This window comes from Macaca thibetana, chromosome 8, assembly GCF_024542745.1.
Source record: "Macaca thibetana thibetana isolate TM-01 chromosome 8, ASM2454274v1, whole genome shotgun sequence".
NCBI classification, from domain to species: domain Eukaryota; kingdom Metazoa; phylum Chordata; class Mammalia; order Primates; family Cercopithecidae; genus Macaca; species Macaca thibetana.
In genome coordinates, this window is record NC_065585.1 from 131,793,542 (window position 1) to 131,818,413 (window position 24,872).

The window sequence follows — 24,872 nt, forward strand, 5'->3', positions numbered from 1 at the left end:
TAGTTTTTAAAATCCTTATTAGTATGATAGGAAAAATTTTTAAAAGCACTCATATTTTAATTTACATTTCTTTGTTGCGATGTATTTTAGAAAGATTGTTATTCCGACAGATTTTTAAAAGGTGTGGTAACATTCCGTTATGTCAATACCTCCTTGGTAATCTTCCCTGGCAATGCTGGATGGATTAAAGGGGACTGTGTCACCCTCTCTTAGTTATGGGCATCAAACACGTATGAAAGTATTTTGAGAAGTATAAACAAGTTAGGCAATCCGAATGGTTTCTTTTGCTCAAGACGAGAGTACAGAAGACGATGATTTCACTCAAAGAGCACTTTTAAATTACTCTAATGCTTGCCACCTAAGTGACAAGATCATTCATATCTCAGCATCATGCAATATACATATGTAACAGACCGGCACATGTACCCGCTGAATCTGGAATAAAAGTTGAAATTATTAAATAAATAGGTAAATAAAAAAAGTAAAGTACTACTTTACAAATGTGGGAGCAGGAAGAATCATAGAGAAGGAAATGATTACACTATTGAACATGTTATTTCCTCCTTGAGTGTTTTAACTATTGTTAAGTCCACAGAGGAATCTGCAGGTTTTAGAAAGTTGCTCCAATCATTCTGAACATTGATTAGTTTTGCTTAATTTCAGGAAGACTATTATGGCCGGGTGGAAGTGGCTCATACCTGTAATCCCAGCACTTTGGGAGGCTGAAGTGGGTGGATCACCTGAGGTCAGGAGTTGGAGACTAGCCTGGCCAACATGGTGAAACCCTGCCTCTACTAAAAATACAAAACTTAGCTGAGTGTGGTGGTGGACACCTGTAATCCCAGCTACTCAGGAGGCTGAGGCAGGAGAATCACTTGAACCTGGGAGGCAGAGGTTGCAGTGAGCTGAGATTGCACCACTGCACTCCAACCTGGGTGACAGAGTGAGACTCTGTCTCAAAGAAAAAAAACAAAAACACCAAACCAAAAGTAAAAAGACTATTAAAGAAAAACAACAATAAAAAAGAAATAACATGTATGTATAAAAATGAAGTACTCTGAAGAAGCCAGGGATGGCTTGAGCCCAGGAGTTCAAGGCTGCAGTGAGCTAATCCCACCACTGAGCTCCAGCCTGGGCAACAGAACAAGACCTTGTCTCAAGAAAAACAAAAAGGACTCTAAAGATACCTAGTTATATTTGGGACACATTGGCAGGTTCAGAACTACTAGTATGGAACAGAAAGGAAGAAATTGATTGACTCATTTCCCAGCTACTTATTCATCCACGGAACATTCTTAATGAACACACACAGGACTCATTGCTCATAAGGATCAATTAGCCCACTTCAGCAGTGGAGTCCATCCTTGCAAATGCACACAGAAAGAGAACATTTGGCATCTGAAAGAATCTGGTTCAAGTCGCATGTCTATAGATCAAAGTAAAAATTTTTAAATAATTTTTACTAAAGTTCCATGAACCATGTTTGTAACTTGGGGATGAATTCATCTGAAATCTCCTTTCTCCTCACCATTTTTGCAGCCCGTGTGTGCAGGGCCGGGCAGGGAATTGTGGTGGAGGCCCCGGGGTGGCAGGGTTGGGAGCTGGGACAGAGACGTCCAAGGGCACCCATGGCTGCTGTCACTCTGTACCTCTACAGAGACTGCAGAGTGAACGGGCTCTAGCTTCTCTCCACCCAGTTCTTCTGGGTGTTTTGGTCTGTTGATTTTCCAGTTTCCCAAAGCAACACATCTTTCTTGGCCTGTTTGGAAAGAGAACTGTTGCTAAGGTTATTGAGCTCGCGAGGGAACGTTCTTGTGTTTACAGCTGTCTAATGCAGGGCAGTGTTCTAAGCAGACGATGGCATTGTTAGAGACATCTACGAGGTCAGTTTTTCCTAACCACTGTAATAAATCTAATGATAACCAGCTAACTCGACAAAGCCATTTCTCCAAGCGGCTTCAGTGTTTGATAACTCCTTTTCCTTTTCTGGAATTTCTATTCTAGTTATTACATTTGGAAGTAGAATGCACACCCATCACAAAATGCCTAACCTTTACGCTCCCTCAGTGGAATTCAATATAATTAAAAGCAGCACGTATTTAAAGTTCTAGTAATGCCAGCTCTATGTGAGAAATTTGGGGAACATCCAAGAAATATAAGTCTTATAAATGATGTCCTAATTACAAAAAGAAATAAAATCACCTTTTCCAGTTTTCAGTTTCCAGTTCATTCATCTGAGGAATGTTTTCTCCAGATAGGACAGGATAATTGACTCCTTTAACACAGTACCCCATTTTGCAGGGAAACAGGAAAAGTCCTCCTGCGGCTCACTCTATGGCCGATGCCTTCCTTGAAAGAGTTCAAACTGTAACACCTTCATCACACGCTTAGTTTTTGAGCTCCAACAGGGCAAAGTGATTCAACTTTGGAAATAGAATGACAGAGAAAGACTGGGTGCAGTGGCTCATGCCTCTAATCCCAGCATTTTGGGAGACCAAGGTGGGAGGATTGCTTGAATCCAGGAGTTCAAGACCAGCTTGAGTGACACAGTGAGGCCTCGTCTCTGCAAAAGACAAACAAAATTAGCAAGCGTGGTGGTGCGTGCCTGTAGTCCCATCTACTTGGGAGGCTGAGGTGGGAGGATCATTTGAACCTGGGAGGTTGAGGCTGCAGTGAGCGAAGATTGCACCACTGCATTCCAGCCTGGGTGACAGAGCAAGACCCTGTCACACACATACACACACGCAAAATGACAGAGAGGCAGAATTCTCCCAAGTGGAAATGAAATACCGGAATACCATGATTTAGTTTTCCTGTAGTTCTTTCCCTAGCATTTGATAATAGCTTTCCTTTTGAGGGAGTCAGTGATCTTTGACTTTACTTCATAGCCCTCTGAGGTTGGTGTGTTGAGTCTTGTTTTCATACCACATTGACTCTCCTTTCTAGTGGCTTGAAGGTTTTTATTATTATTTTATAAAGCTTTATTGATATATAATTCACATACCATACAATTCACTCATTTGAAGTGTGCATTCCAATATTTTAAAGCCTATTCACAGCATATATGCCACCATTACCACAACCAATTTTAGGATAATTTTTTCTTTCTGCTTTTTGCTGTGGGGTTTTTGCAGTGAAAACCTGCTAGACAAATTCCAAATAACACTCGATTTCAGAATATTTAATCACCTCAAGAAGAAACCTGAAGGATCCTTCCATTGCCACCTCTATCTCTGTCCCCTCCAGCCCTCAGCAACAACTAATCTACGTTCCTATTTTTTTTTTTAAGTCTTTGAAGCCTTCATAAATCAGCCCTTTGATGTAAATTTCCATCTCATTCTGCCACTATTTTTGATCAATTCTTCACCAGAGCTTCATCTTGACGGGTGCTCTGCCCTTCAGCCGATGCCACTGCACTAAGGAACAGAGTGACCCTCCGCCCCGCTCCCGACAGAAGCAGCCTCAGAGAGAGAAGTGGAGGGTTAGGGTCAGCGTCAGCACCGAGTGTGCTCGGGTGAACTGCAGGTCTTGACTTAGCCTCGAGGACCTCCTCAGCCTCGCACCCCTTCATTCAGTTCCACCTACAGGCGTGCATCTTTCGGCCTCCTCTGAAGTACAAAACCATTGTGTGGTCTAGCTGCTCATTGTATTTTCGCTCTGTGGTTTTCTTTAATTTACATCCCTCTTCTACTGTGCTGGCCTTCGGGAGTTTTTTATGTTTATTCACCACACTCATCAAGGAACAAATGCATAATCCTTCATCTGGCTTCTGCTGTCAGTCAGTTTGAATCTTGGTTGCCTTCTCAGCCATAAACTTTATCACCCGGCCTCATGCCTTCGGCTTGGTCCTTGATTTTGGAAGCGCAGTGAATCAACATTATTTATCTTTGCAGAAGGCTGTATCTTAACCACCCCATAGTAGCATTAATCTGTCAAATCGTCCCAAAGATGTAAGGCACTATTTGTTATTGAAGTGGAGACTTCTTTATTGAAGGGTATTGTCCACTCTTAGTAAAGTATCTCAACTTATGATCCCAAATACTTCCAAGAAGGGGAAGCGTGAGAGAAGGCAGAGTTTGGGGTGTCTGTAGGGAGGTTACTCATGGACAGGTTAGCAAATAAAGCATTGTAAAGGAGATCAGTGAAGTAAGATTTTCCTAAAATAACAAGTAGAATTTTGGTGATTTTTCTTTTGGTTTTCCAGTTCAATTTTTAACCATTCCATATTCAAATATTGTTTTGAAGAGGCATTAACTCAGGCTTTAAAAAATGTTGCTGAATCAGTGTGCAGGAGGGAGAAAAATAATTTTAAAATGTCGCTGAAAAATTATAGTCTTCTGGTATGAAATAATTATATTCTCCTGGTATGAAATAATTATATTCTTCTGATATTAGAAAGCCTCTTATTTCTTAAATAGGCTTAAACATATTTCAATTAATCTTTATGCAATCAGGACTCTAAAGACTGACATGAAACTACATAGAATCCAGTACGCCTTTTGTTTAGAGTCTTTTACTTATTCACAACTAACTTCATAAAAAAAGTCAAATCCTATAAAACACCTTATAAAACACCATTACTAAGTAAACATTGTACTTTATAAAAATTGTATTTATTATTTTTAAAATTTATTTTTTAATTTTTATGCTCTACAGAGGTCTTGCTATGTTGCCCAAGCTGGTCTTGAACTCCCAGGCTCAAGCAATCTTCCTGCCTTGGCCTCCCAAAGTGCTGGGATTACAGGTGTATAAACCACTGCGCCCAGCCATATTTTTTTGTGTGTGTTATTTTTTCGTTTTTGTTTTTTTGAGACACGGTCTTGCTCTGTTGCCCATCCTGGAGTACAGTGGTGCAGTCTCAGCCTACTGCAACCTCTGCCTCTCAGGTTCAAGTGATTCTCCTGCCTCAGACTCCCAAGTAGCCTGGATTACGGGCACTCGCCACCATGCCTGGCTAATTTTTTTTTTTTTCCAGTGGAGATGGAGTTTCATCAAGTTGGCCAGGCTGGACTTTAACTCCTGACCTCAAGTGATCTGCCCTCCTCGGCCTCCCAAAGTGCTGGGATTATAGGCATGAGCCACCGCACCTGATCCATATTTTTAAATTTAAATTTAAGTTTTTATTTTTGAGGCAAGGTCTTGCTCTGTCACCCAGGCTGGAGTGCAGTGGCAAGAACATGGTTCATGGCAGCCTTGACCTCCTGGGCTCAAGCAATTCTGTGGCCACAGCCTCCTGAGTAGCTGAGACTACAGGTACATACTATTATGCCCAGCTAATTTTTTGATTTTTTGTAGAGCTGAGATCTCACTTTGTTGCCCAGGCTGGTCTCAAACTCCCGGACTGAAGTGATCCTCCCACCTTGGGCTTCCAAAGTTGCTGGGATTATAGGTGTGAGCCACCACGCCTGGCCAGTATTTTATGTTTATTGTGCCTGCATGTATATGGGAACTCCCTGTCATATTTCCTTTTTAAAAATTTCCAAATTCCTAAAACCTTAATTAATAGAGCACATCGTCCTCTTAGGTTGTCAGTCCTTCTAAGGGAAAAGCAGCATCTCCTGGTGTGGTCTGGTGTGGTTTTAATCTTCAGTGTCACAAGAGCAAGCCTGCCCCCACCAGCACCACAGTGAGGTGACACAGAAGAGCACTGGGCACCACGTGTTTACTTGCATTCCTCTGGTCCCGTGGAAGCCCATTATTCCTTTCCTGACTCCTATCTGAGCCAAAGGCCCTATATGGCCAAGATTCCCTGTTCAGTGATGAAATGCCAGCACATGACATTCTTTCTAATGAGTCACAGTCAATAAAAAATGTTTTCTAAATGAATCTGAGTATGTCTCCACACCAAGCAACACGGAAGAAAAATCTTATCAAACCAAAACATCTTGTTTTATCAGCTGAGCCCAGACAGACCTTTTCACTTTTGCAAAGCGAAATTGTTTCCACACAAACCAAAAACCCAGTCTGTCCTTAGTTTTCCTTGGATACATGTGTTATATGCTATGAGGAAATGAGGCAGACACATTTTGGGAAATATTTTCAGGGTTTGGAGACTGATGAGAGATTACTGAGGAGTTTGTGTACAATAATAATAACACAGCTAAAGACATTCACTTTTAAGAGCTTCCATGTAAACATTAGGTTAATATCGCATGCTAAACATGGCGTTCTTTTTTTTTTTTTTGCAATGCTTTGTTTTCATTATGAACATGGTCTTTACGTGGAATAGCACTGACCCTATTATTAGAGGTGGAAATTTATTAGCCATGCATTTTGTTGTTGTTGTTGCTTCCAAAGAGACTTACAGTAGGCTTTGGAGAGCCACAAAGAATCCCCACGGTGTGCACACATCAGCCACAGGCAGGTTAACCTTTCAGGCTCAGGGAGAAATGAAAATGAACTGAAGAAATAAAATGTAATGATCACCCAGGGGTTCACTAGTATAGTGAAGGAGAAAAATAATCTTTTTTTTTTTTTTTTTTTTTTTTTGAGACGGAGTCTTGCTGTGTCGCCCAGGCTGGAGTGCAGTGGCAATCTTGGCTCACTGCAAGCTCCGCCTCCTGGGTTCACGCCTTTCTCCTGCCTCAGCCTCCTGAGTAGCTGGGACTACAGGCGCCCGCCCCCGCGCCCAGCTAATTTTTTGTATTTTTAGTAGAGACGGAGTTTCACCGTGTTAGCCAGGATGGTCTCGATCTCCTGACCTTGTGATCTGCCTGCCTCGGCCTCCCAAAGTGCTGGGATTACAGGCGTGAGCCACTGCACCCGGCCTGAGAAAAATAATCTTTAAAAATTTTTATTTATTATTATTTTTTATAGAGACAAGGTCTTGCCATATGACCAGGCTGGATTTGAACTCTTGGGCTCAAGCCATCCTCCTGCCTCAACCTCTCAAAGTGTTGGGATTACAGCAGTAAGCCACTGCACTTGGCTTTTTTTTTTTTTTTTTTGAGACAGGGTCTCACTCTGTCACGAGGCTGGAGTGCAGTGGCACAATCATGGCTCACTGCAGCCTCAATCTCCTGGATTCAAGTGATCCTCCTGCCTCAGCCTCCCACGTAGCTGGGACTATGGGTGTATTCCTCCATGCCCAGCTAATTTTTGCTGTTGTTGTTTCGTAGAGACGAGGGCTCACTTATTGCCCAGGCTGGTCTCAAACTCCTGGGCTCAAGTGATCCTCCTACCTTGGCCTCCCAAAGTGTTGGGATTACAGGTGTGAGCCTCTGTGCCCAGCCAGAAAACAGAAAATCTGAAGGAAAAAATACAAGCAAGCCATGCATACACAGTTTTGTCCCCTAAAACTACGGTACAGAAGACAGGGTATAAATTACGGGACTGGCATCCATAAAATTCCCTAAGGGAAAGATACACAACATCTAGGGTTCGTCTGTAAGTCAAAGCAAAGCCAAGTCAGAATGAGATGAAGGATTTAAATATGACCAAGGCGCCAATGTGTAAATGATACCATAGACAAGTGAGAATTCATTTGGGCCTTGAACTTGACTTTCTCTCAAGTACTCCCAATTTTACCCAGTAAGGAAAAGAGGTGGGTGGGGGATTAAGTTCTTATTTGCCCATCAAGAGTTTGTTTGCTTAAATTATCCAATGCCTTTGATAATACCATGTGCTTCTCTTTCTATGGGAAAAACTACATAATATCCAGAGAAGGCTAACTGGAATGGTGGAAAAGCCACTTCAGTGAGAAATGGCTGAAAAACCAGGCATATTTAACAAGAAGAGAAATCTGAATGAGGACAAGAGGGCTGCTAAGAATCTTTAGGAGGAAGCAGGGATGTGTGTTCTCCTGTAGTGCTGCAGAAGGCAGGGCTAGGACTGCAGGAGAGCTGCCCCACCTTTGAAGGAGCTCTCTGGGGCAGAGTTGATGATTTAGAAGATATGGATTTATTGTAAGGCCACGCCAGTGGAAGGTGGGGAGATCGGAATATAGCCAAAGGGGAGGTAGAGAGAGCTGTTAAAGAATGTGGACTTCACAGCTTTCACTGCCTCTGTGCTCTTCCCCTTCCAATCTACCTCATACGCATACCAGTGTTACTTATCTGCTGGTCAAAACGTTGATTAGCTACCCATTACCTACTGAAGTATGCTGAAACTCCTTTTCCTGGTATTCAAAGCTTTCTGTGGTTTTACGCTTCTTTTTCAGCCATATCATCAGATTAATAATTTTCCCATGTTCTCCAGTTCTTAAATGTGGCGTGCATTTCCCTGCCACATTCCTTCCCTGCTTAATTCCCTGACTGTTGAAAACCTTTAGGGCCCAGGAAAAATTCCACCTGTTTCATGAAACCTATGTAGAGGCAAAGGGAACTTTCCTTTTACCTTCTGAAGGTTCAATAATTTGAGTCTCTGGAAGAAACCAACAATAGACAGATTAATAGGAGAAAAGGCATACAAATTTATTATGTGTGCATGTGCACAGGAGCCACACAAACTGTGACTCAGAGGAGGACCAGTTGACTGAAGCTTTTATACTCCACAGAAAAAAATAGGGGCTGGGGGCTCCTGGAGGGTGGTGGTGATGAGATGTGGGAGAGAGAGGGGCAGAAATAAACTGTGAACAAAGGCTGCTTTATCTGCTTATAATGCAGAAAAAGTGTCTCAGGCAGCAGCCCTCAGAGGAATACATTGGTAGCCTATGGTAAAAGTCTCTCTGAGCAAGAGGTCAGACCTTTAGTCTCCTTTCCTGAGTTAATCTTCCCTGCCTGATGATTGCATTCCTCTGGAGGAACTTCCCTTAGTCAGATAAGAGAGGACTACAGAAAGCTCTTCTCTGCATTTGCTACTCCCCAGGTACTCTCAGTTTGAACTCCAAAGTAGCATATTTGAGGAATTGTTTTCTGAGCCCCAACACCAACCCCATCCAACCTTTCTTTATGCCAGGGGAATGCACTGCTTTCTTCCTGTGTTCCCATAATACTCTCATGGTCTTTCTGACACTGATCCAGCCTATCTTTTTTTCTTTTTTCTTTTTCTTTTGAGACAGTCTCGCTTTGTCAGCCAGGCTGGAATGCAGTGGCGTGATCTCGGCTCACTGCAACAACCTCCACCTCCTGGGTTCAAGTGATTCTCCTGCCTCCGCCTCTTGAGTAGCTGGGACTACATGCATGCGCCACCACACCTGGCTAATTTTTGTATTTTTAGTAGAGACAGGGTTTCACCATGTTGGTCAGGCTGGTCCCGAACTCCTGACCTCAAGCAATCCACCCACATCGGCCTTTTAAAATGCTGGGAATACAAGTGTGAGCCACCACACCTGCCCTACCACCCTATCTTTTATCTAATTCGGTATCTGTATAGCATTTTTTTTTTTTTTTAGTTCATACAGTATTTTTACAAACAAAAGTATTACCTACCTGGGAGAGCAGTATTCCCATTTCACAGATAACTCAGGCTTTGAGAGTTTAAGCAACTTGACCATAACCATAGAGCTAATACTTGCTAAGGCTGGAATTCAAACTCAGGTTTTTTAACCCAAAGTGCAGACTCCGCTTCCCCTCACACTGTTGTGAGGATGTTTTTTAAGTCTAATAAATATGACAGAGATTTTCAAATTCTGAAGTGCTACCCAGATCAAAAGAGGGTTTTGTCCATTAGACTGCAGCCTTGTAGAAGCCAGAGACCAAGTCATTTTCATCTGCGCATATAAATGCATATTCTCAGGTCCACCCAGACCTGCTGAATCAGTGACTCCAGGGTGGGGTCCAGCAGACTTTGTTAGAACAAAGCCTTCCAGGTGTCTGCTGCATGCTCAAAGTCTGAGAAGCAAGACTCTAAGAGAAGATTATGTTTTTTCTTTTTTTTTTTTTTGTGGGGCCCTTGTCCTACAGAGACTACAGGGGCATTATGGGATCATTAACAAGGACGCAAACCTCAATTCTCAGAGGAGAGAATTGCTACTAGTGCTGAGTAAGCAAAGATTTTATCAGGATAAAAAAATTTAAAGACTAACCTGGCAAGATTATGAGCTCTAAGGGGTGTTGGCTTACCTGGAAGGCAGGTGTCAAGTAAAGCTTTGAGTAGAGAAGGCAAGAAGACAGGACGTTGAAAGGAAAATTCTTTATGGGTGTCAGAAAAACTCATTGGGAGGGGAAAAAAGATTTATTATGGAATTTTAATATGAGAAAGAAATGACGCTTTTGTAAAAAAGGCTATTTACTGAACATTGCTGACAGCAGGCCTTTCATGAAAGGGTGGAACAATGGGGAGGAGTAGCAAACGTTGAGAGCAGATGATGAAGCACTGAAGGCAAGGGTAGCCACTGATCTCCAGAAAAGAGCTTTGAGTTCCTGTGACCATTTGATTCTGGAAAACACTAACATGAGTTCAGCTATAGACTGTTTTCATTATCTCTAAACAAATGCATTGTTCTAAAGAAGGAAACAAATATGTGTGAAGGGTTCCTGGTTTCTTGAAGCTATTTTGAATAATGCAAAAGTGTTGGTTTTGACTCTCATTGAAAATGTGTCCAGAATAGGCTAGCAAAAAAAGAGGTTGCTAAAGTTCAAATGACTGTGTCGATCTAAAAGAAAGAAGCTGAGGCCTAAAATATAATTGGAATAGTTTAGCCAAAGTGAGGACAGCTGCTGGGAAGACTCAGACCCAACTAGCCTTGGATATGAATTCCATTCGATCTTTGCTACAAGCAGGTTTGTTTGTTTTTTGAGACAGGGTCTCACTGTCATCCAGGCTGGAGTGCAGTGGATCCTGGCTAACTGCAGCCTTGACCTCCCCAGGCTCAGATGATCCTCCCACCTCAGCCTCCAGAGTAGCTAAGACTACAGGCACACACCACCAGGCCTGTATAATTTTTGTATTTTTTGTAGACGCAAGGTTTCACCATGTTGCCCAGGCTGGTCTCAAACTCCTAGGCTCAAGCAATCCTCCAGCCTTGGCCTCCCAGAGTGCTGTGATTACAGGTGTGAGCCACTGTGCCCAGCCCACAAGCAGATTTTTAAAGACAAAAAAAAAGTTGTCGGGATGGGGAGTAGGCTGATACAAAGTTGTTTGTCAGGAACTGGCTTACAGGAATAACATTGATTAGTGATTGGCTATACATTGTTAGGCTATAGGGTGTGGTTATAGTGTTCAATGTGGCATTATTAGGTTACCTTACAGCTACTTGTGGCAATAGAAAGCAGTTTTAAGAATAGGACGTGATTGCTGTCTCATTTTAATGTCTCCCTGGGCCTGATAATTTAAAAGGACTTGCATTCCTCAGATCAAAGTCCGTTTACTTTCTCAACTGTATAACCCAAGTAGCCTGAATAGATGTGCCCTGTGAGTGTCTAGGAGCCTCTGGTGTCCATGTTCATGTGATGTCCTGACAGGATGACTTGTGATGAGTCTGGCCTCTGAGTGACAGTGACATTTCTCCTTGCAGCCTGGCAGTAAGAGCCAGTTAGCAGAGAGAGACACGAACAGCACATATGCAAGGCTGCCGAGGAGAGATGAGGCAGAGAGGCCCCGACGCCTCTCCAGTTCCTGAGGCCACACTGCATACCTTTGTGAAGTGCAGCACCCCTGCCCTGATCTTCCAGCAGGTTTTCACCAGGTTCATGTTCACCTGTTCCACCTTGCTGTTGCCTTATTCCCCGTTGTCTCTTGTTTTCTAGATGTGTCTTTGGGTTCTAGCAGCTCAGAGCTCTGAGTGTGGAATCATCATCAGTGTAGACCTTGGCCACTTCTTCATTTCCCCCTCCCCCAAAGCACCACTCACTTGGCTTCTGCAGGAACAAGCATTTAGTGCAGATATCAGCTAAATGGGGGGCAGGGGGCACCAGTGCAGACAGCACAGCCCAGAATTGGCTACTACTTAAGATTTAATGCTATACTGAAATGTTCACTGATAAAATGTGCTACCTGGATTTATTAGTCCAGTCTCACACTGCTATCAAGATACTATTTGAGACTGGGTAATTTATAAACAAAAGAGGTTTAATTGACTTATAGTTCCTCATGGCTGGGGAGGCCTCAGGAAACTTAACAATCATGGTGGAAGGTGAAGGGGAAGCAAGGCACATCTTACATGGCAGCAGGCGAGAGAGAAAGCAGGGGAAGCTGTCATTTATAAAGACCATCAGATCTCATGAGAACTCACTCACTATCATGAGAACAGCCTGAAGGAAACCACCCTGTGATCCAATCACCTCCCACCAGGACCCTCCATTGACACATGGCGATTACAATTTGAGATGAGATTTGGGTGGGGACACAGAGCCAAACAATATCACTGGAGTTTCTTTCAAGATAATCCATGGGAGAAAGGTGAGTGAGTGGGGCATTTTAGATGAAATCAGATTGGCTGTGCGTTAATAATTGTTGAAGCTGCCAAGGGTGCATTGAGGTTCTTTATACTAGTCTGGTTACTTTTGTATGTACTTGAAATTTCCCACAATAAATTATTATTTTTTAAAGTGGATGCTGGAATCCCTCAGGCATTGCCAGCTCAGCCATTTTCTTTCCAGCCATCCTTCTCCTGATATGTTCCCTGGGATCTGTCTTCCCCTCTGCTACCCATTTCTTCACTCTCTTTCTTTCAGGGCTCTCAAAATTCCTGTCTTGTCTTCCCTACCTAAGGGGAATACTTAAAACAACTCCCCTTTCTTTCTTCCTTCCTTCCTTCCTCCCTCCGTCTCTCTCTCTCTCTCCTCCTCCTCCCCCTCCTCCTCCTCCCCCCACTTCTCTTCCTCCTCCTCCTCCTTCTTCTTTTGTTTTAAGGAGCAGGGAGTTTAATAGGCAAGAAAGAAGGGGGAAGAAAGACAAAAGAAGCTCCCCTGTACAGAGACAAAGGGAGGGGTGCTCCAAAGCCAAGAGAGGGAACCCCCACAACTTCCATTTCTTATGGAGAACAAGCAATTTAATTATTCTATGTCTAGACTTGTCATTAGCCTGCACTGGAAGACCAAATATACCCATTAATATTGTTTTTCTGAACAAAAGTTGTTCTCTCTGTATGAAGAATTCTGCCTTCATCTCAGTCATCCTGCAGCCACCTTTTAAAGTCACTGTATCCCCCCACCCCATTAGAACGCTAATATTTGTTTAACCTCAGAGTAGAATGGAAAGCATGAATGGTAGATATTTCTTATGACTCCAAGAAGTGGAATTTAGTCTTTCTCTAGAACCTTCCATCAGGAGAGGTCCACTATGAGCCTGGTTTAGAGGGGAAGGAGAATGGAGACCCCCACAATGTCCTCAGACTCTTGTTTTCTTTGTCTTCCTCTTACTCCTTTTACCAGAACTTCTGGCAAGTAACATGTTGACTCATGGTGTTTTATCACTTCCTTCCTCTGGCTCACTTCCAGTAGAGATGCTAATGAGTTGCCAAGTCACCAGTAGGCAGGAAAAGACGGAAGGGCTTCTCTGCCATGGAACCTTGATCATCTGGTGTTAATAATCTGTAAACGACATTGACAAAATGAGAGTTAAGCTGAATGAGAAGGTATCTCCTGCTTTCTGGCATGAAATCTTTCTTTCTTTGTTTCCTTTGAAGTCCATATCTGTGTAAAAGATGCAACAGCAGGAATGATCTGTACTTCTTGGGGGTCTTAATCTCTGCTGTGTTGAAAGGATATTGAAATAAATGGATGGGCACCTACATCTGGGATCCTCATCTTAGAGACTAGGTACCTCCTTGGGAACTCTTAGGCAAATGGCTTCTCTCCTTCCCCATTTCCCTTCAGGGGCCAGAAGGTCAGACAGAAAGTCCACCTTGAACCTATCTAAGTTCTGGGAGAAAGCCTTTCTAGAAACATAGGGAAAGTGAATGATGAGATACCCAGAGAGTCATAATTATAAGAGTCCAGTCTGGTTAGTTTGGGGTGAACTAAGGCATGAAATGCATTGGAGAAAAGTGGGGAGGATGGAATATCCTAAATTTTGTAAGTCCTAAAAGTAGGGTTGCTAGATAAAATATGGAATACCCACTTTAGTGTGAACTTCAGGTAAACATCAAGTAAATTTCCTCAATATTGCATGGGACACAAGTATACTGAAAAAATGTATTTGCTGTTTATCTGAAATTTAATTTTAACTGAGACCCTGCATTTTTTATTTGCTGGTAACCCTAGAAAAGCCCAGCCAATCGGAGCTTTTATCACTCCATTGAATGTAACAAGTGGTCACTGCGCATTTGTCGGGGGGAAGCAAAGTCAATGACTGTGGTAATAATCCCTTGACCTACTTTCAGTGAAAAACATTACTTCTTTTATTCCTTTGGGAATGTTGCTAAAACAATGGCTGCGCTCTGATGGTAACTCCCATCCGAAGATCTTTTGTTACGTGGTATATGCTCCCTAGAGAAAGCATACCATAATAAGAGAAAGCGTACCCTCTAGGGGTCAGAAATTGATGTTTATCTCCATTCTTTTTCTTTCTGTTTTTGATGCCTTATGAATTTTTATTTCTTTATTAAGGAAAAATTTAAACATATACCAAAGAAGAGAGAACAGTGCAATGAACCTCCATGTACTCAGTATCCAGCCTCAGCAGTCATCAACTCATAATCAATACTGCCTCATCATGCTCACTTTGGGAGCACATATACTAAAATTGAAATGATACAGAGTTTTGCATGGCCCATGTGAAAAAAAAAAGGGGGGTGGGAAGAACACTGCTTCATGCTTGGCACAATGGTTCATGCCTGTAATCCTAGTACTTGGGGAGGCTGAGGCAGGAAGATCACTTGAATCCAGGAGTTCAAGACCAGCCAGGGCAACATAGCAAGACCCTGTCTGTACAATTGTGTTTTTTTGTTTTGTTTTGTTTTTTTTAATTTAGCCTGGTGTGGTGGTGCACACCTGTAGTCCCAGCTACTTGGGAGGCTGAGGCAGGAGGATCACTTGAGCCTAGGAGTTTGAGGTTGCAGCAGTGAGCTTTCATGGATGGCATCACTGCTCTCCAGCCTGGGCAACAGTGAGACCCTGTCTCAAAGAATACTACCTCATCTATTCCACCACATTTTTGTCCATTCCAACCCCATTATTTTGAAATAAATTCCAGAGAGCTGGAGCATTATTGCTTTGTAACTTTCTACTTCTCACTGTACCTTTTCTTTCCCAGTAGTGGAATTGTATGGACAGTGGCTGCCCCAAATCTGAACATTCCTTGCCCCACATTTTTATCATTGTGTAGTTGCCTGCCTGCCCGATATCAAATCCCCAAATATGCATTTTCCAACCTCCCTTAACTCCACAGCTCAGACACTCAACTTCAGTTTTGAAAATCAGACCCTCTTGGCGCAAGATTTTGACTAGAACTTGGGCTTGGAGGAAGCGGGAGGAGTTGGGTGCACGCCATCAGGTCAGCTGTGCAGTGACATTGTGGGGGCTGCTCCTGGAGGATGACCCAGGAAAATATTCCTCCGGCTTTTTCCAAGGAGTTTGTGAGTACCCTAACTACATTAATAAAGCCCTTCCTTTACACACTAGCTAGAGGGATTCCACTGACTTTTACTAGATAGCTGGACTGATACAAAAGCTGATCTTTCTAACCTTTTAAGAAGCCTAAGAGGAGAGATGTACACAAGCGCTTCAGTCACTCAGGAGAAAAATGTTGTGATTTGTATGAATATGATAATTTGTTAAGTACAGGTTTATGGGACCACCCTATAGCAGTCGTTCCCAAAACGTAATCCTCCGTGCATCCCCCAGCAGCCCACCAACCAACAGCATCAACATCACCTAGAAACTTCTATAAATTCAGATTCTTGGACCTATTCCCAAGACCTCGTGAATCAGAAACTTGGGGGGCGGGGCCTAGTAATCTGTGTTTTAACGAACTGTAGGTGATTTACGTCAGCAAATTCCAGCCTGAGGGCTACATTCTGTGCCCACTGCTTTTTTTGTTTTGTTTGTTTGTGTGTTTTGTTGTTGTTTTGAGACAGTGTCTCTCTCTGTCACCCAGGCCAGACTGCAATGACATGATCTCGACTCACTGCAAACTCTGCCTCCTGGGTTCAAGCGATTCTCCTGCCTCAACCTCCCGAGTAGCTGGGATTACAGGCTTGTACTTCCATGCCTGGCTGATTTTTGTATTTTCAGTAGAGACAGGATTTCACCATGTTGGCCAGGCTGGTCTTGAACCCCTGACCTCAAGTGATCACCCGCCTCAGCCTCCCAAAGTGCTGGAATTATAGGCCTGAGCCACCGCGCCCGGCCCTACCACTTGTTTTTATAAATAAAGTTTTATTGGCACACAGCTGCGCTCATTCATTTATGTATTGCCTCTCTCTTCATGTGTACTAAGCTAGTAGAGCGTCATGGTTATGATAGAGACCATAATGATCCACAAAGCCTACAATATGTACTATCTAGCCCTTAACAGAGAAAGTTTGGGGCCCCTGATTTAGATTCACTCTAAATGATGAGACAGTAAACATTAGAGGAGGAGTCAATAAGAACTAAACAGGAATATGTGACACTAATTTATAACAAAGTGTGGCTGTTGGGATTGGTGTCCATAAAATGGCGGTCTTTCCTTAGCTGAGGTCTGTGAGAGACAGAACAGCAGGTTGTTTCTAACTTGTTAACGGCAATCTTCATGCTGAGGACAAATTTAACAAACTCTTATTTGATCAAGATGCTTTTCTTAAAGTGTGTGCAAGAGCACGCATGTATTGGTTTGTGTGTATCTAGAAGATAATCTCTTGAGCAACCAGGAGGAATCACAGAAAAGAGAATGTTATCCTCCTATTAGGAAATAACTCTAGTCCTCTTTCAAGTCCTAATTTGTTTGTCTAGACTGCGGCATTTACCATGAGTGCTAAAAAAATGGTGATAGTGGGCCAGGTGTGGTGGCTCACACCTGTAGTCCCACAACTTTGGGAGGCCAAGGTGGACATACTGCTTGAGCCCAGGAGTTCAGGACCAACCTGGACAAGATGGTGAGACCACCAACGCTACAAAAATACCAAAAGTTAGCTGGGCATGGTGGCCTGCACGTTTGGTCCCAGCTACTCGGGAGACTGAGGTGGAAGGATAACTTAAGCCCAGAAGTTTGAGACCAGCCTGGGTAATATGACAAAACCCCGTCTCTACAAAAAATACAAAAACTAGGTGGGTGCGGTGGTGTGCGCCTGCAGTCCCAAGCTACTCTGGAGGCTGAGGTGGGAGGATCTCTTGAGCCAGGGAGGTCGAGGCTGCAGCAAGCTGAGATCACACCACTGCACTCCAGCCTGGGTCACAGTGATACCCTGTCTCAAGACCAGCCAACCAACCAACCAATTCATTCTGTTTGACCCACAATTTCACTCCTAAGAATGCACTGTAACAAAATAAGTAAGGATGTGTTCAATGATATAGCAACAAGCCTGTTGGTTGCAGCACTGTTTATAACAGTAAAAAATGAAAAGCAGCCTAAATGTCCTACCTAATCAGTGTGGTTAACTGTGATATACATATGTTATGGAAATATTATGTGGCCATTAACATGATGTTGTAAAAATTTACATACTGGCATGGATAAATACTCATACTGTTGAGTGAGCAACAGTGTCAAAACATTATTTTGTCTATTTTCCTGCAATGGGCCTACTATTATGTATACCCATTTATATGCCTACATTATAGTCTAGAAGAGTACACAGGAAAATTCTCAAAATTTTAACTGGTTTGAACCTAGTTAGTGCTGGGCGGTAGGATTATGAGTAACTTTGACATCCTTCTCACCCTCTCATCTTTTTTTTTTTTTTTTTAAGTTTTTTGAATTTTACTTTAAGTTCTGGGATACACGTGCAGAATGTGCAGGTTTGTTACATAGATATACATGTGCCATGGTGGTTTGCTGCACCCACCAACCCATCTTCTAGGTTTTAAGCCCCACATGCACTAGGTATTTGTCCTAATGCTCTGCCTCCCCTTGTCCCCCACCATCATCTTATTTTTATTTATTTTTAAATTATATTTATTTATTTTTGAGATGGAGTTTCGCTCCTGTTGCCCAGTCTGGAGTACGATGGAGCGATCTTGGCTCACTGCAATCTCTGCCTCCCGAGTTAAAGCCATTCTCCTGCCTCAGCCTCCCTAGTAGCTGGGGATTACAGGTGCATGCCACCATACCTGGCTAATTTTTTTTTTTTTTGTATTTCTAGTAGAGACAGGGTTTCAACATGTTGGCCAGGCTGGTCTTGAACTCCTGACCTTAGGCCCACCTCGGCCTCCTAAAGTGCTGGGATTACAGGCTTGAGCCACTGCACCCTGCCCTTATTTTTATTTTTAATTTTTCTCCAGTGATCATGTATTACTTGTGTAATTATATGTATTTTAATGCACCTGCATATACAGACATCTTAGTTTGGAGATGTAACAACATATTTAAATAGATAAATTTGGATCCCCTACCTTCTGCTCAAGTTGACATAAATGTCCTCCCCATGCAGCTGGGTGGGAGCACCAGGCCCCACAAGGGTTGCAGGTTCCCTACTTTTGCAGAGAGGGAAAGGGGCAGATTCTGGTAGGGACAACACATTAAGGACCCCTTGCTTCTTCCTCATTTCCTGGGTAGGATGGTCAATCACCCCAGTATGCCTGGAACTGAAGGATTTCCCAGGATACAAGACTTTCAGTACAAATAGGGAAAATCCCAGGCAAAATGGGTCCAGTTAATCATCCCATTCCTGGCAGATTTTTAAAAAATGGTATATACGCCTACAGGTACACAGAGCTACGTTTGTGACTCATGCTGCGGTGTGTGGTTTCATGAGAAGTTACTTATGAAATCATTGCTGATTTCTGATCCTCATGGCCAGGAAAGGTAATAAACTCAACAGGGTTGAGGTCAGTTCAAAAAAGAGGCCTTCTGACCCCAAAGAAAGCAGAACTCATTTCAGACGTTCTGCATTTCTCTGCATTTAACACCAGTGCATGCATTTGTTCTGTGTCTGAGCCTCTATAAATAAAAGAAAAAAAAATTAACGTGTTTTCTGAATAATTCAGGTCAAATTAGTCATTCAGTGACTCAATTTCCTACTTTCTTTACAATTAAACATTAAACTAATGTCACTGAAATTGCATTTACTATATTCCATTAGCCCAAGTTGTGCCCATTCTGCTAAAGCTCTCGACATTCTTATTATCATTAAAGAGAAAGAGGAAAGGACCAGGAGTGGGGACTAGCAAACCACAGCTTGTATGGGAAGGAAATTTGACATGTGATGCAAGCGGAAATTTGTGTAAACTGCTGGGAGATTAACAGTGAGTGTCTCTCTGTGTGTTGCCCATCCACCCATTTATAAGTGGTGGGAGAGATGGCGCAGAGGGGGAGCAATGCCCATTCGACAAGTGCAAGTTGTGGGCTCAGCTGGCTGCTGGGCAGTCATCCTTTGTTTGAAAGCAGCACACCTCCTTTTCACCAGCAGAGTCAGGAGCTATTCTCCTGGGTAATTTCAGAGAATTCACCTCATTGCTCACATGCACGTCATTCCCTTTGGATCACAGCATGCTGGAGGGTTTAACCAGGGAAGCGACAATGAGTGTCCCTGCAGAACAGGCCAAGCACATTCCCTGATCAGGTCATGCGGGTGAGTTAATACGTTCACTACGTGCTCCTCCTACCCTGGAGAGCAGCATGACCTTAGTTCCTAAGCCGCAGGGTTAGCACGTACAGTCTTATGTAGTGAGCCAGACTTAGGACAGAACTGTAGCTCAACCACTTCCTCACTGTGTGATGTTTGGCAAGTTATTCGCCATCACTAAGGCTCGGTTTCCTCAAGTAGATTAGGGAAATAACACGGTTCCCACCTCACTCTCATCTTTCCCCTTCTTCACTGAGTTTCTCTCACCTGTGCTTCTTTGTTGCCTGTGAAACATATAGGCCAAGGAGAAAGTTGATTCTGGCATATTCCAGACCATTCTCACCTTTAATTTAGTTTATTTAATTTTTAAAATATTTATAAATAGAGATGGGGGTCTTGCTATGTTGCCCAGGCTAGTCTTGAACTACTGGCTTCGAGTGGGCTTCCTGCCTTTTCATCCCCAAGTGCTGGAATTATAGATGTGAGATACCACACCCAGCCTGGATCTCTTTCCACTGGGGAACTTAAGATTCTTCTTCCTTTTCTGAGAATGACTTGGACACGAGGGTGGTTCACTGTGGTCCCTAGATGATGCAAACTTCAGAGGGAAGAAAATGCCCTGTGAGGAGGAAGGAGAGAGGAGCCCCCCGGCTCTGAGTGGAGACTCCTGGCTCTGCCTTCAGAACTCCACTCCTGGTCACCATCAAATTCCTGCCCGGAGTCCACAGATTCCAGTCCTTTGTTGTTCTCCCTGCCTCTTCTTCACCAGCTGCACCAAATGACGAGGTTTGGGTAGCGGGAGCGATGCTTTGGGTTTTTGTTGTTTTACACCATTAAGAAAAATAGAAGGATTAGGTGGGAGAGTCCGCTTCGCTTTTCAGTGAAGAAATGAAAGGTGTGGCAAGATGGGTTCAGGTGCATTTTGCTGGTGGGAATGGAAATAAGATTGGGAGGAGGAGGATGTGAATGTGAACAATGAGACAGATTCCCTGAAATTACCCAAGAGAACGGCTCCTGACTCGACCGTTGGCAAAGAGGGTGTGCTACTTGCAAAGCAAGGATGACGGCCGAGATGAGATCACATTTGCATTTTTTTGGATTGTCATCAGTCTCACTGTGCCATGTTTCCAATCTGCACATGTGCGGATGTGCAACCGGGAGACACAGACAGGCACCAAGAGCCAATATTGAAAATCCCACCTTCTCCTTGTAAGCAAACCTAATCCAAGGACCTAGGACACTTGCTTGACCCAATTATCCAGAAACTCCACTGCTTCGTCCTGATGTGCTGTGAGAGAGGAAAGGAAGAGGGGCCTACAGAGAAGGTGTATGGTGAGCTCAGGTGCATTTTGCTGGTGGGGGGACACATTGGTGCCAACTTGTTCTGTTTGTCCAGTGATGTAAAAGCCTTTCAAAGTTCTCATTGGTTGACCCAATCATTCTAGTTCTAGGAATCCAGCCAAAGGAAATAATCAGCAATGCAGATGAAGATCTATGTTAAGGGTACTTACTCTAGCTTATTTAATATGGTAAAATATTGGAAAAAAATCGACATGACCAAGGGTGGAAAATGAAGTAGAATATGGTGGAATTCCAGTCAATGAAGATGATGTTTTAGGAGTATTCATTTTTAAATGGAAAAAGTAACACATGCACATGGTTAAAAGTTTAAATAGGACAAAAGCGAAGAAATGAGAAAGGAATCTCTCTCTGGGGTCCTCCTCTATAGATAAAACTATGTACTCAGTTATAGACTGTGCTTTAGAAAAGAAATAGGTGAAACAAGAAAGTGGTTTCAAAGTAATGATAAGTAGAGGAAAGACACAAGATCAAAAAACAACCACCACAAAATAAAACAATGAACTTCCTAGTATAATTGCAATTTGAGAGGCTTGAGAAGAGAGTAAGACAGAAAAGAAATATTCCAAGCTGTTTTTGAGTGATGAAATTTGGGATAGTATTTATTTTCTGTATTTTATAAACTTTTTATAGTGTGTAATATTATTTCTAATAGCATTTAAGGAGCTAAAAAATTACATTTAAGTTCAGAATTCAGCAAGGAACAGCAATGATCTTCTGTAAATCATTTTTTCCAAAAATCAAGGTTCTTTATATTTACACATATGTGTTCCTCTATTTCCTTTATGCATAAGTTTAAAATAATGCTGCAAGTTAATTATTCGAGAACACCCAGACAATGCATTTTATCTCCCTGTTGGCCGGCCCTTCTTCAGCATCTAACTTAATCAACACAGGCAAGAAAGTTAGAAAACACCACCACAAGAAAGAATTCTTGGCCGGGCACGGTGACTCACACCTGTAATCCCAGCACTTTGGGAGGCCAAGGCAGGTGGATCACTTGAGGTCAGGAGTTCAAGACCAGCCTGGACAACATGGTGAGACCCTGTCTCTACTAAAAATACAAAAATTAGCTGGGTATGGTGGCAGGCAGCTGTAATCCCAGTTACTTGGGAGGCTGAGGCAGGAGAATTGCTTGAACCCAGCATGTGGAGGAGGTTGCATCACTGCACTCTAGCCTGGACGACAGAGCGAGACTCTGTCTCAAAAAAAAAAGAGTTCTTCCTATTGTTTGGTGGTCTTGTGCTCAAATAAAAATGTTTTGCTTATTTTGCATTTCAATGTCAAACACAGAAGTCTGAACTTTGCCTTTCTATAAATGAATCCATCAGGGAAGATAAATTTGACAGTGGTTCTTAGGTCAAGGTCTAATGTTATGAGAGTTTTCCAAAAGAATCCCAAGGGAAAGCATGTGTCTGGTTAGCATATGACAGCACTTAAGAACAAATTATTCCCAGTTTCCAAAAATGTGAAATGTATATTTGGGAGTCAGGTTAAGTTTCTGGATTTACAGTAGTATTTCAGAATCCATCCACATATTTTAAAGAGACAGACATTCCTAAATGCCCTCTAAAAAGACCCAGTAACAAAATTGTGAATTTTGGGGTGTTGGAAAGAGCTTTCTGCACTCACACTGAAGTGTGTGTATGTGTTTTTGTTGTTGTTGTTTTGAGACAGGGTCTCACTCTGTCACTCAGGCTGGAGTGCAGTGGTGCAATCTCAGCACACTGCAACCTCCACCTCCTGGGTTCAAGTGATCCTCCTACCTCAGCCTCCCAAGTAGCTAGGACTACAGGCACATGCCACCACACCTGGCTAATTTTTGTTGTTTTTGTAGAGACAGGGTTTTGCCATGTTTCCCAGGCTGGTCTCAAACTCCTGGGCTCAAACAATCTGCCCGGCTTGGCTTCCCGAAGTGCTGAGATTACAGGCCTGAACCACTGTGCCGCGGCTGTGTATGTGTTTCAGTGATGGGATCCCCACAGTGTGAAGGATCTTAAGTGTGAAGACCCTTATTTGGAGAGGATTTGGAGGGGTGTTGGCTTCTCGTTCTGTTCAGAATCTTCCCGTCTACACCACTGCACACATGGCCTGTGGTCAGGCTCACCTCTGAGTCCAGGCTGGAATGAGCAAATATCTTGTTTATAGCCACAGACTGGTTCATTGGTTAAGTAAGTGAAGATGTCATGAACTAAGATTTGCTCTTGTCATGGGTAAACAGATAGGGGACATCACTGAAGATTACGGAAATCAAATGAAGAATTTTTTTCCTTCGGTCTTTCTCACACATATCAACCTCTTAGGATGCATGATGACTGTGAGCTGACAGCGCTGAGAGCAGGAAGGAACCAGGGCTGCAAGCAGTGGTTTACCACTTGGACAAGATTCAGATGTATATTTCTTCATACCCTGAGTTCTTGAGAACTGGTGATTTATATTTTTAGAGATGTGTTTTGTCTTAGTTTCCTAGGACTGCCATAACTAAGTAACAGACCGAGTGGCTTCTTAAGTCCCAGAATTGTATTCGCTTACAGTTCTGGAGACTGGAAGTCTGAGACCAAGGTTTTGGCAGCATTGGTTCCTTCTGAGGGCTGGGAGGGAGAATCTGTTCAGGCCTGTCTCTGAGTTCTTGAAAACTGGTGATTTATATTTTTAGAGATGTGTTTTGTCTTAGTTTCCTAGGACTGCCATAACTAAGTAACAGAGTGGCTTCTTAAGTCCCAGAATTGTATTCCCTTACAGTTCTGGAGACTGAAAGTCTGAGACCGAGGTTTTGGCAGGGTTGGTTCCTTCTGAGGGCTGGGAGGGAGAATCTGTTCAGGCCTGTCTCCTGGCTTCTGGTGGTTTGCTGGGAGTCTTTGGCATTCCTTGGCTTGTGGGCGCATCACTCTAATGGTTGCCTTATGTTCACGTGCTACTTTCCCCGTGTGAGTGTGTCTGTCTCCAAATATCCCCTTTTTATAAGGACATCAGTCATATTAGATCAAGTCCCACCCTATTACTTCATTTTAGCTTAATCACCTTTTGAAAAACTAGGTCTGCAAATACAGCAGGGGTGTCCAGTCTTTTGGCTTCTCTGGGCCACATTGGAAGAAGAAGAATTATCTCGGGTCACACATAAAATACACTAACATTAATGAAAGCTGATGAGCTTAGAAAATCTCTTAATGTTTTAGGAAAGTTTATGAACCTGTGTTGGGCCACATTCAAAGCCGTCCTGGGCTGCACGTGGCCCAAGGGCCTCGGGTTGGACAAGCTTGAAGTACAGTCACTTTCTGAAGTACTGGGGGTTGAAACTTTAATATGTGAATTTTGCGGGGGATGCAGTTCAACCCGTAACAAATATACACACAGGTATATGCGTACACCTGGATAATATTTTTGGAAGGGAAGACCTAGTCTCAAAAAAAAAAGAAGAAGAAGAAGAAAGTAAGAAAGTTTGTAAAACAGCTTAAGGCTATTTATTTATTTATTTATGAGATGGAGTCTTACTCTGTCACACAGGCTGGAGTGCGGTGGCTCAATCTCAGCTCACTGCAACCTCCGCCTCCTGGTTCTAGCAATTCTCCTGCCTCAGCCTCCCGAGTAGCTGGGATTACAGGCACACGCCACCAATCCCAGCTAATTTTTTTTTTTTTTTTTTTTTTATTTTTTAGTAGAGACAGGGTTTCATCACATTGTCCAGGCTGGTCTCGAACTCCTGACCTCAGACAATCCACCCGCCTCGGCCTCCCAAAGTGCTGGGATTACAGGCGTGAGCCATCATGCCTGGCCAAGACTTTAAAATAATTATTTTATCAATGGAAGAGCTAGGTATGACTTTTACGGGAAGATGTCCGTGTGCTTAAAGTGTCATTTATCATTCAAAAGCAGATAAAGGAAACTTCTTTTTTATTTTTGTTTTTTATTGTGGTATCCCATACACCAATCAGCTAGCTTCAACAATTACTAATAATTGTTATAAACTAATTGTTTAATAATAACAAGG

General features: G+C 42.9%; 1 protein-coding gene and 1 pseudogene across 4 annotated transcripts in view; one reads left to right on the forward strand and one right to left on the reverse strand.

The window, feature by feature from the left end:
• The window catches only part of ERI1 (exoribonuclease 1), a 138,129-nt gene that overhangs the window by 61,612 nt on the left and 51,645 nt on the right, over positions 1–24,872 (forward strand). Inside the window, exon 7 of one of the 4 annotated variants that reach the window (XM_050801894.1) lies at positions 19,096–24,532. The exons of 2 other annotated variants lie outside the window; for them this stretch is intronic. In XM_050801894.1, coding sequence (XP_050657851.1) covers positions 19,096–19,203 — 108 coding nt within the window. In that variant the 3' untranslated portion in view covers positions 19,204–24,532. Of the gene's footprint in view, positions 1–11,395; positions 12,657–19,095; positions 24,533–24,872 lie in introns of those variants that run through there. One more of the 4 variants, XM_050801888.1, reaches the window with a different exon arrangement.
• LOC126961907 (uncharacterized) lies at positions 3,121–3,168 on the reverse strand (annotated as a pseudogene).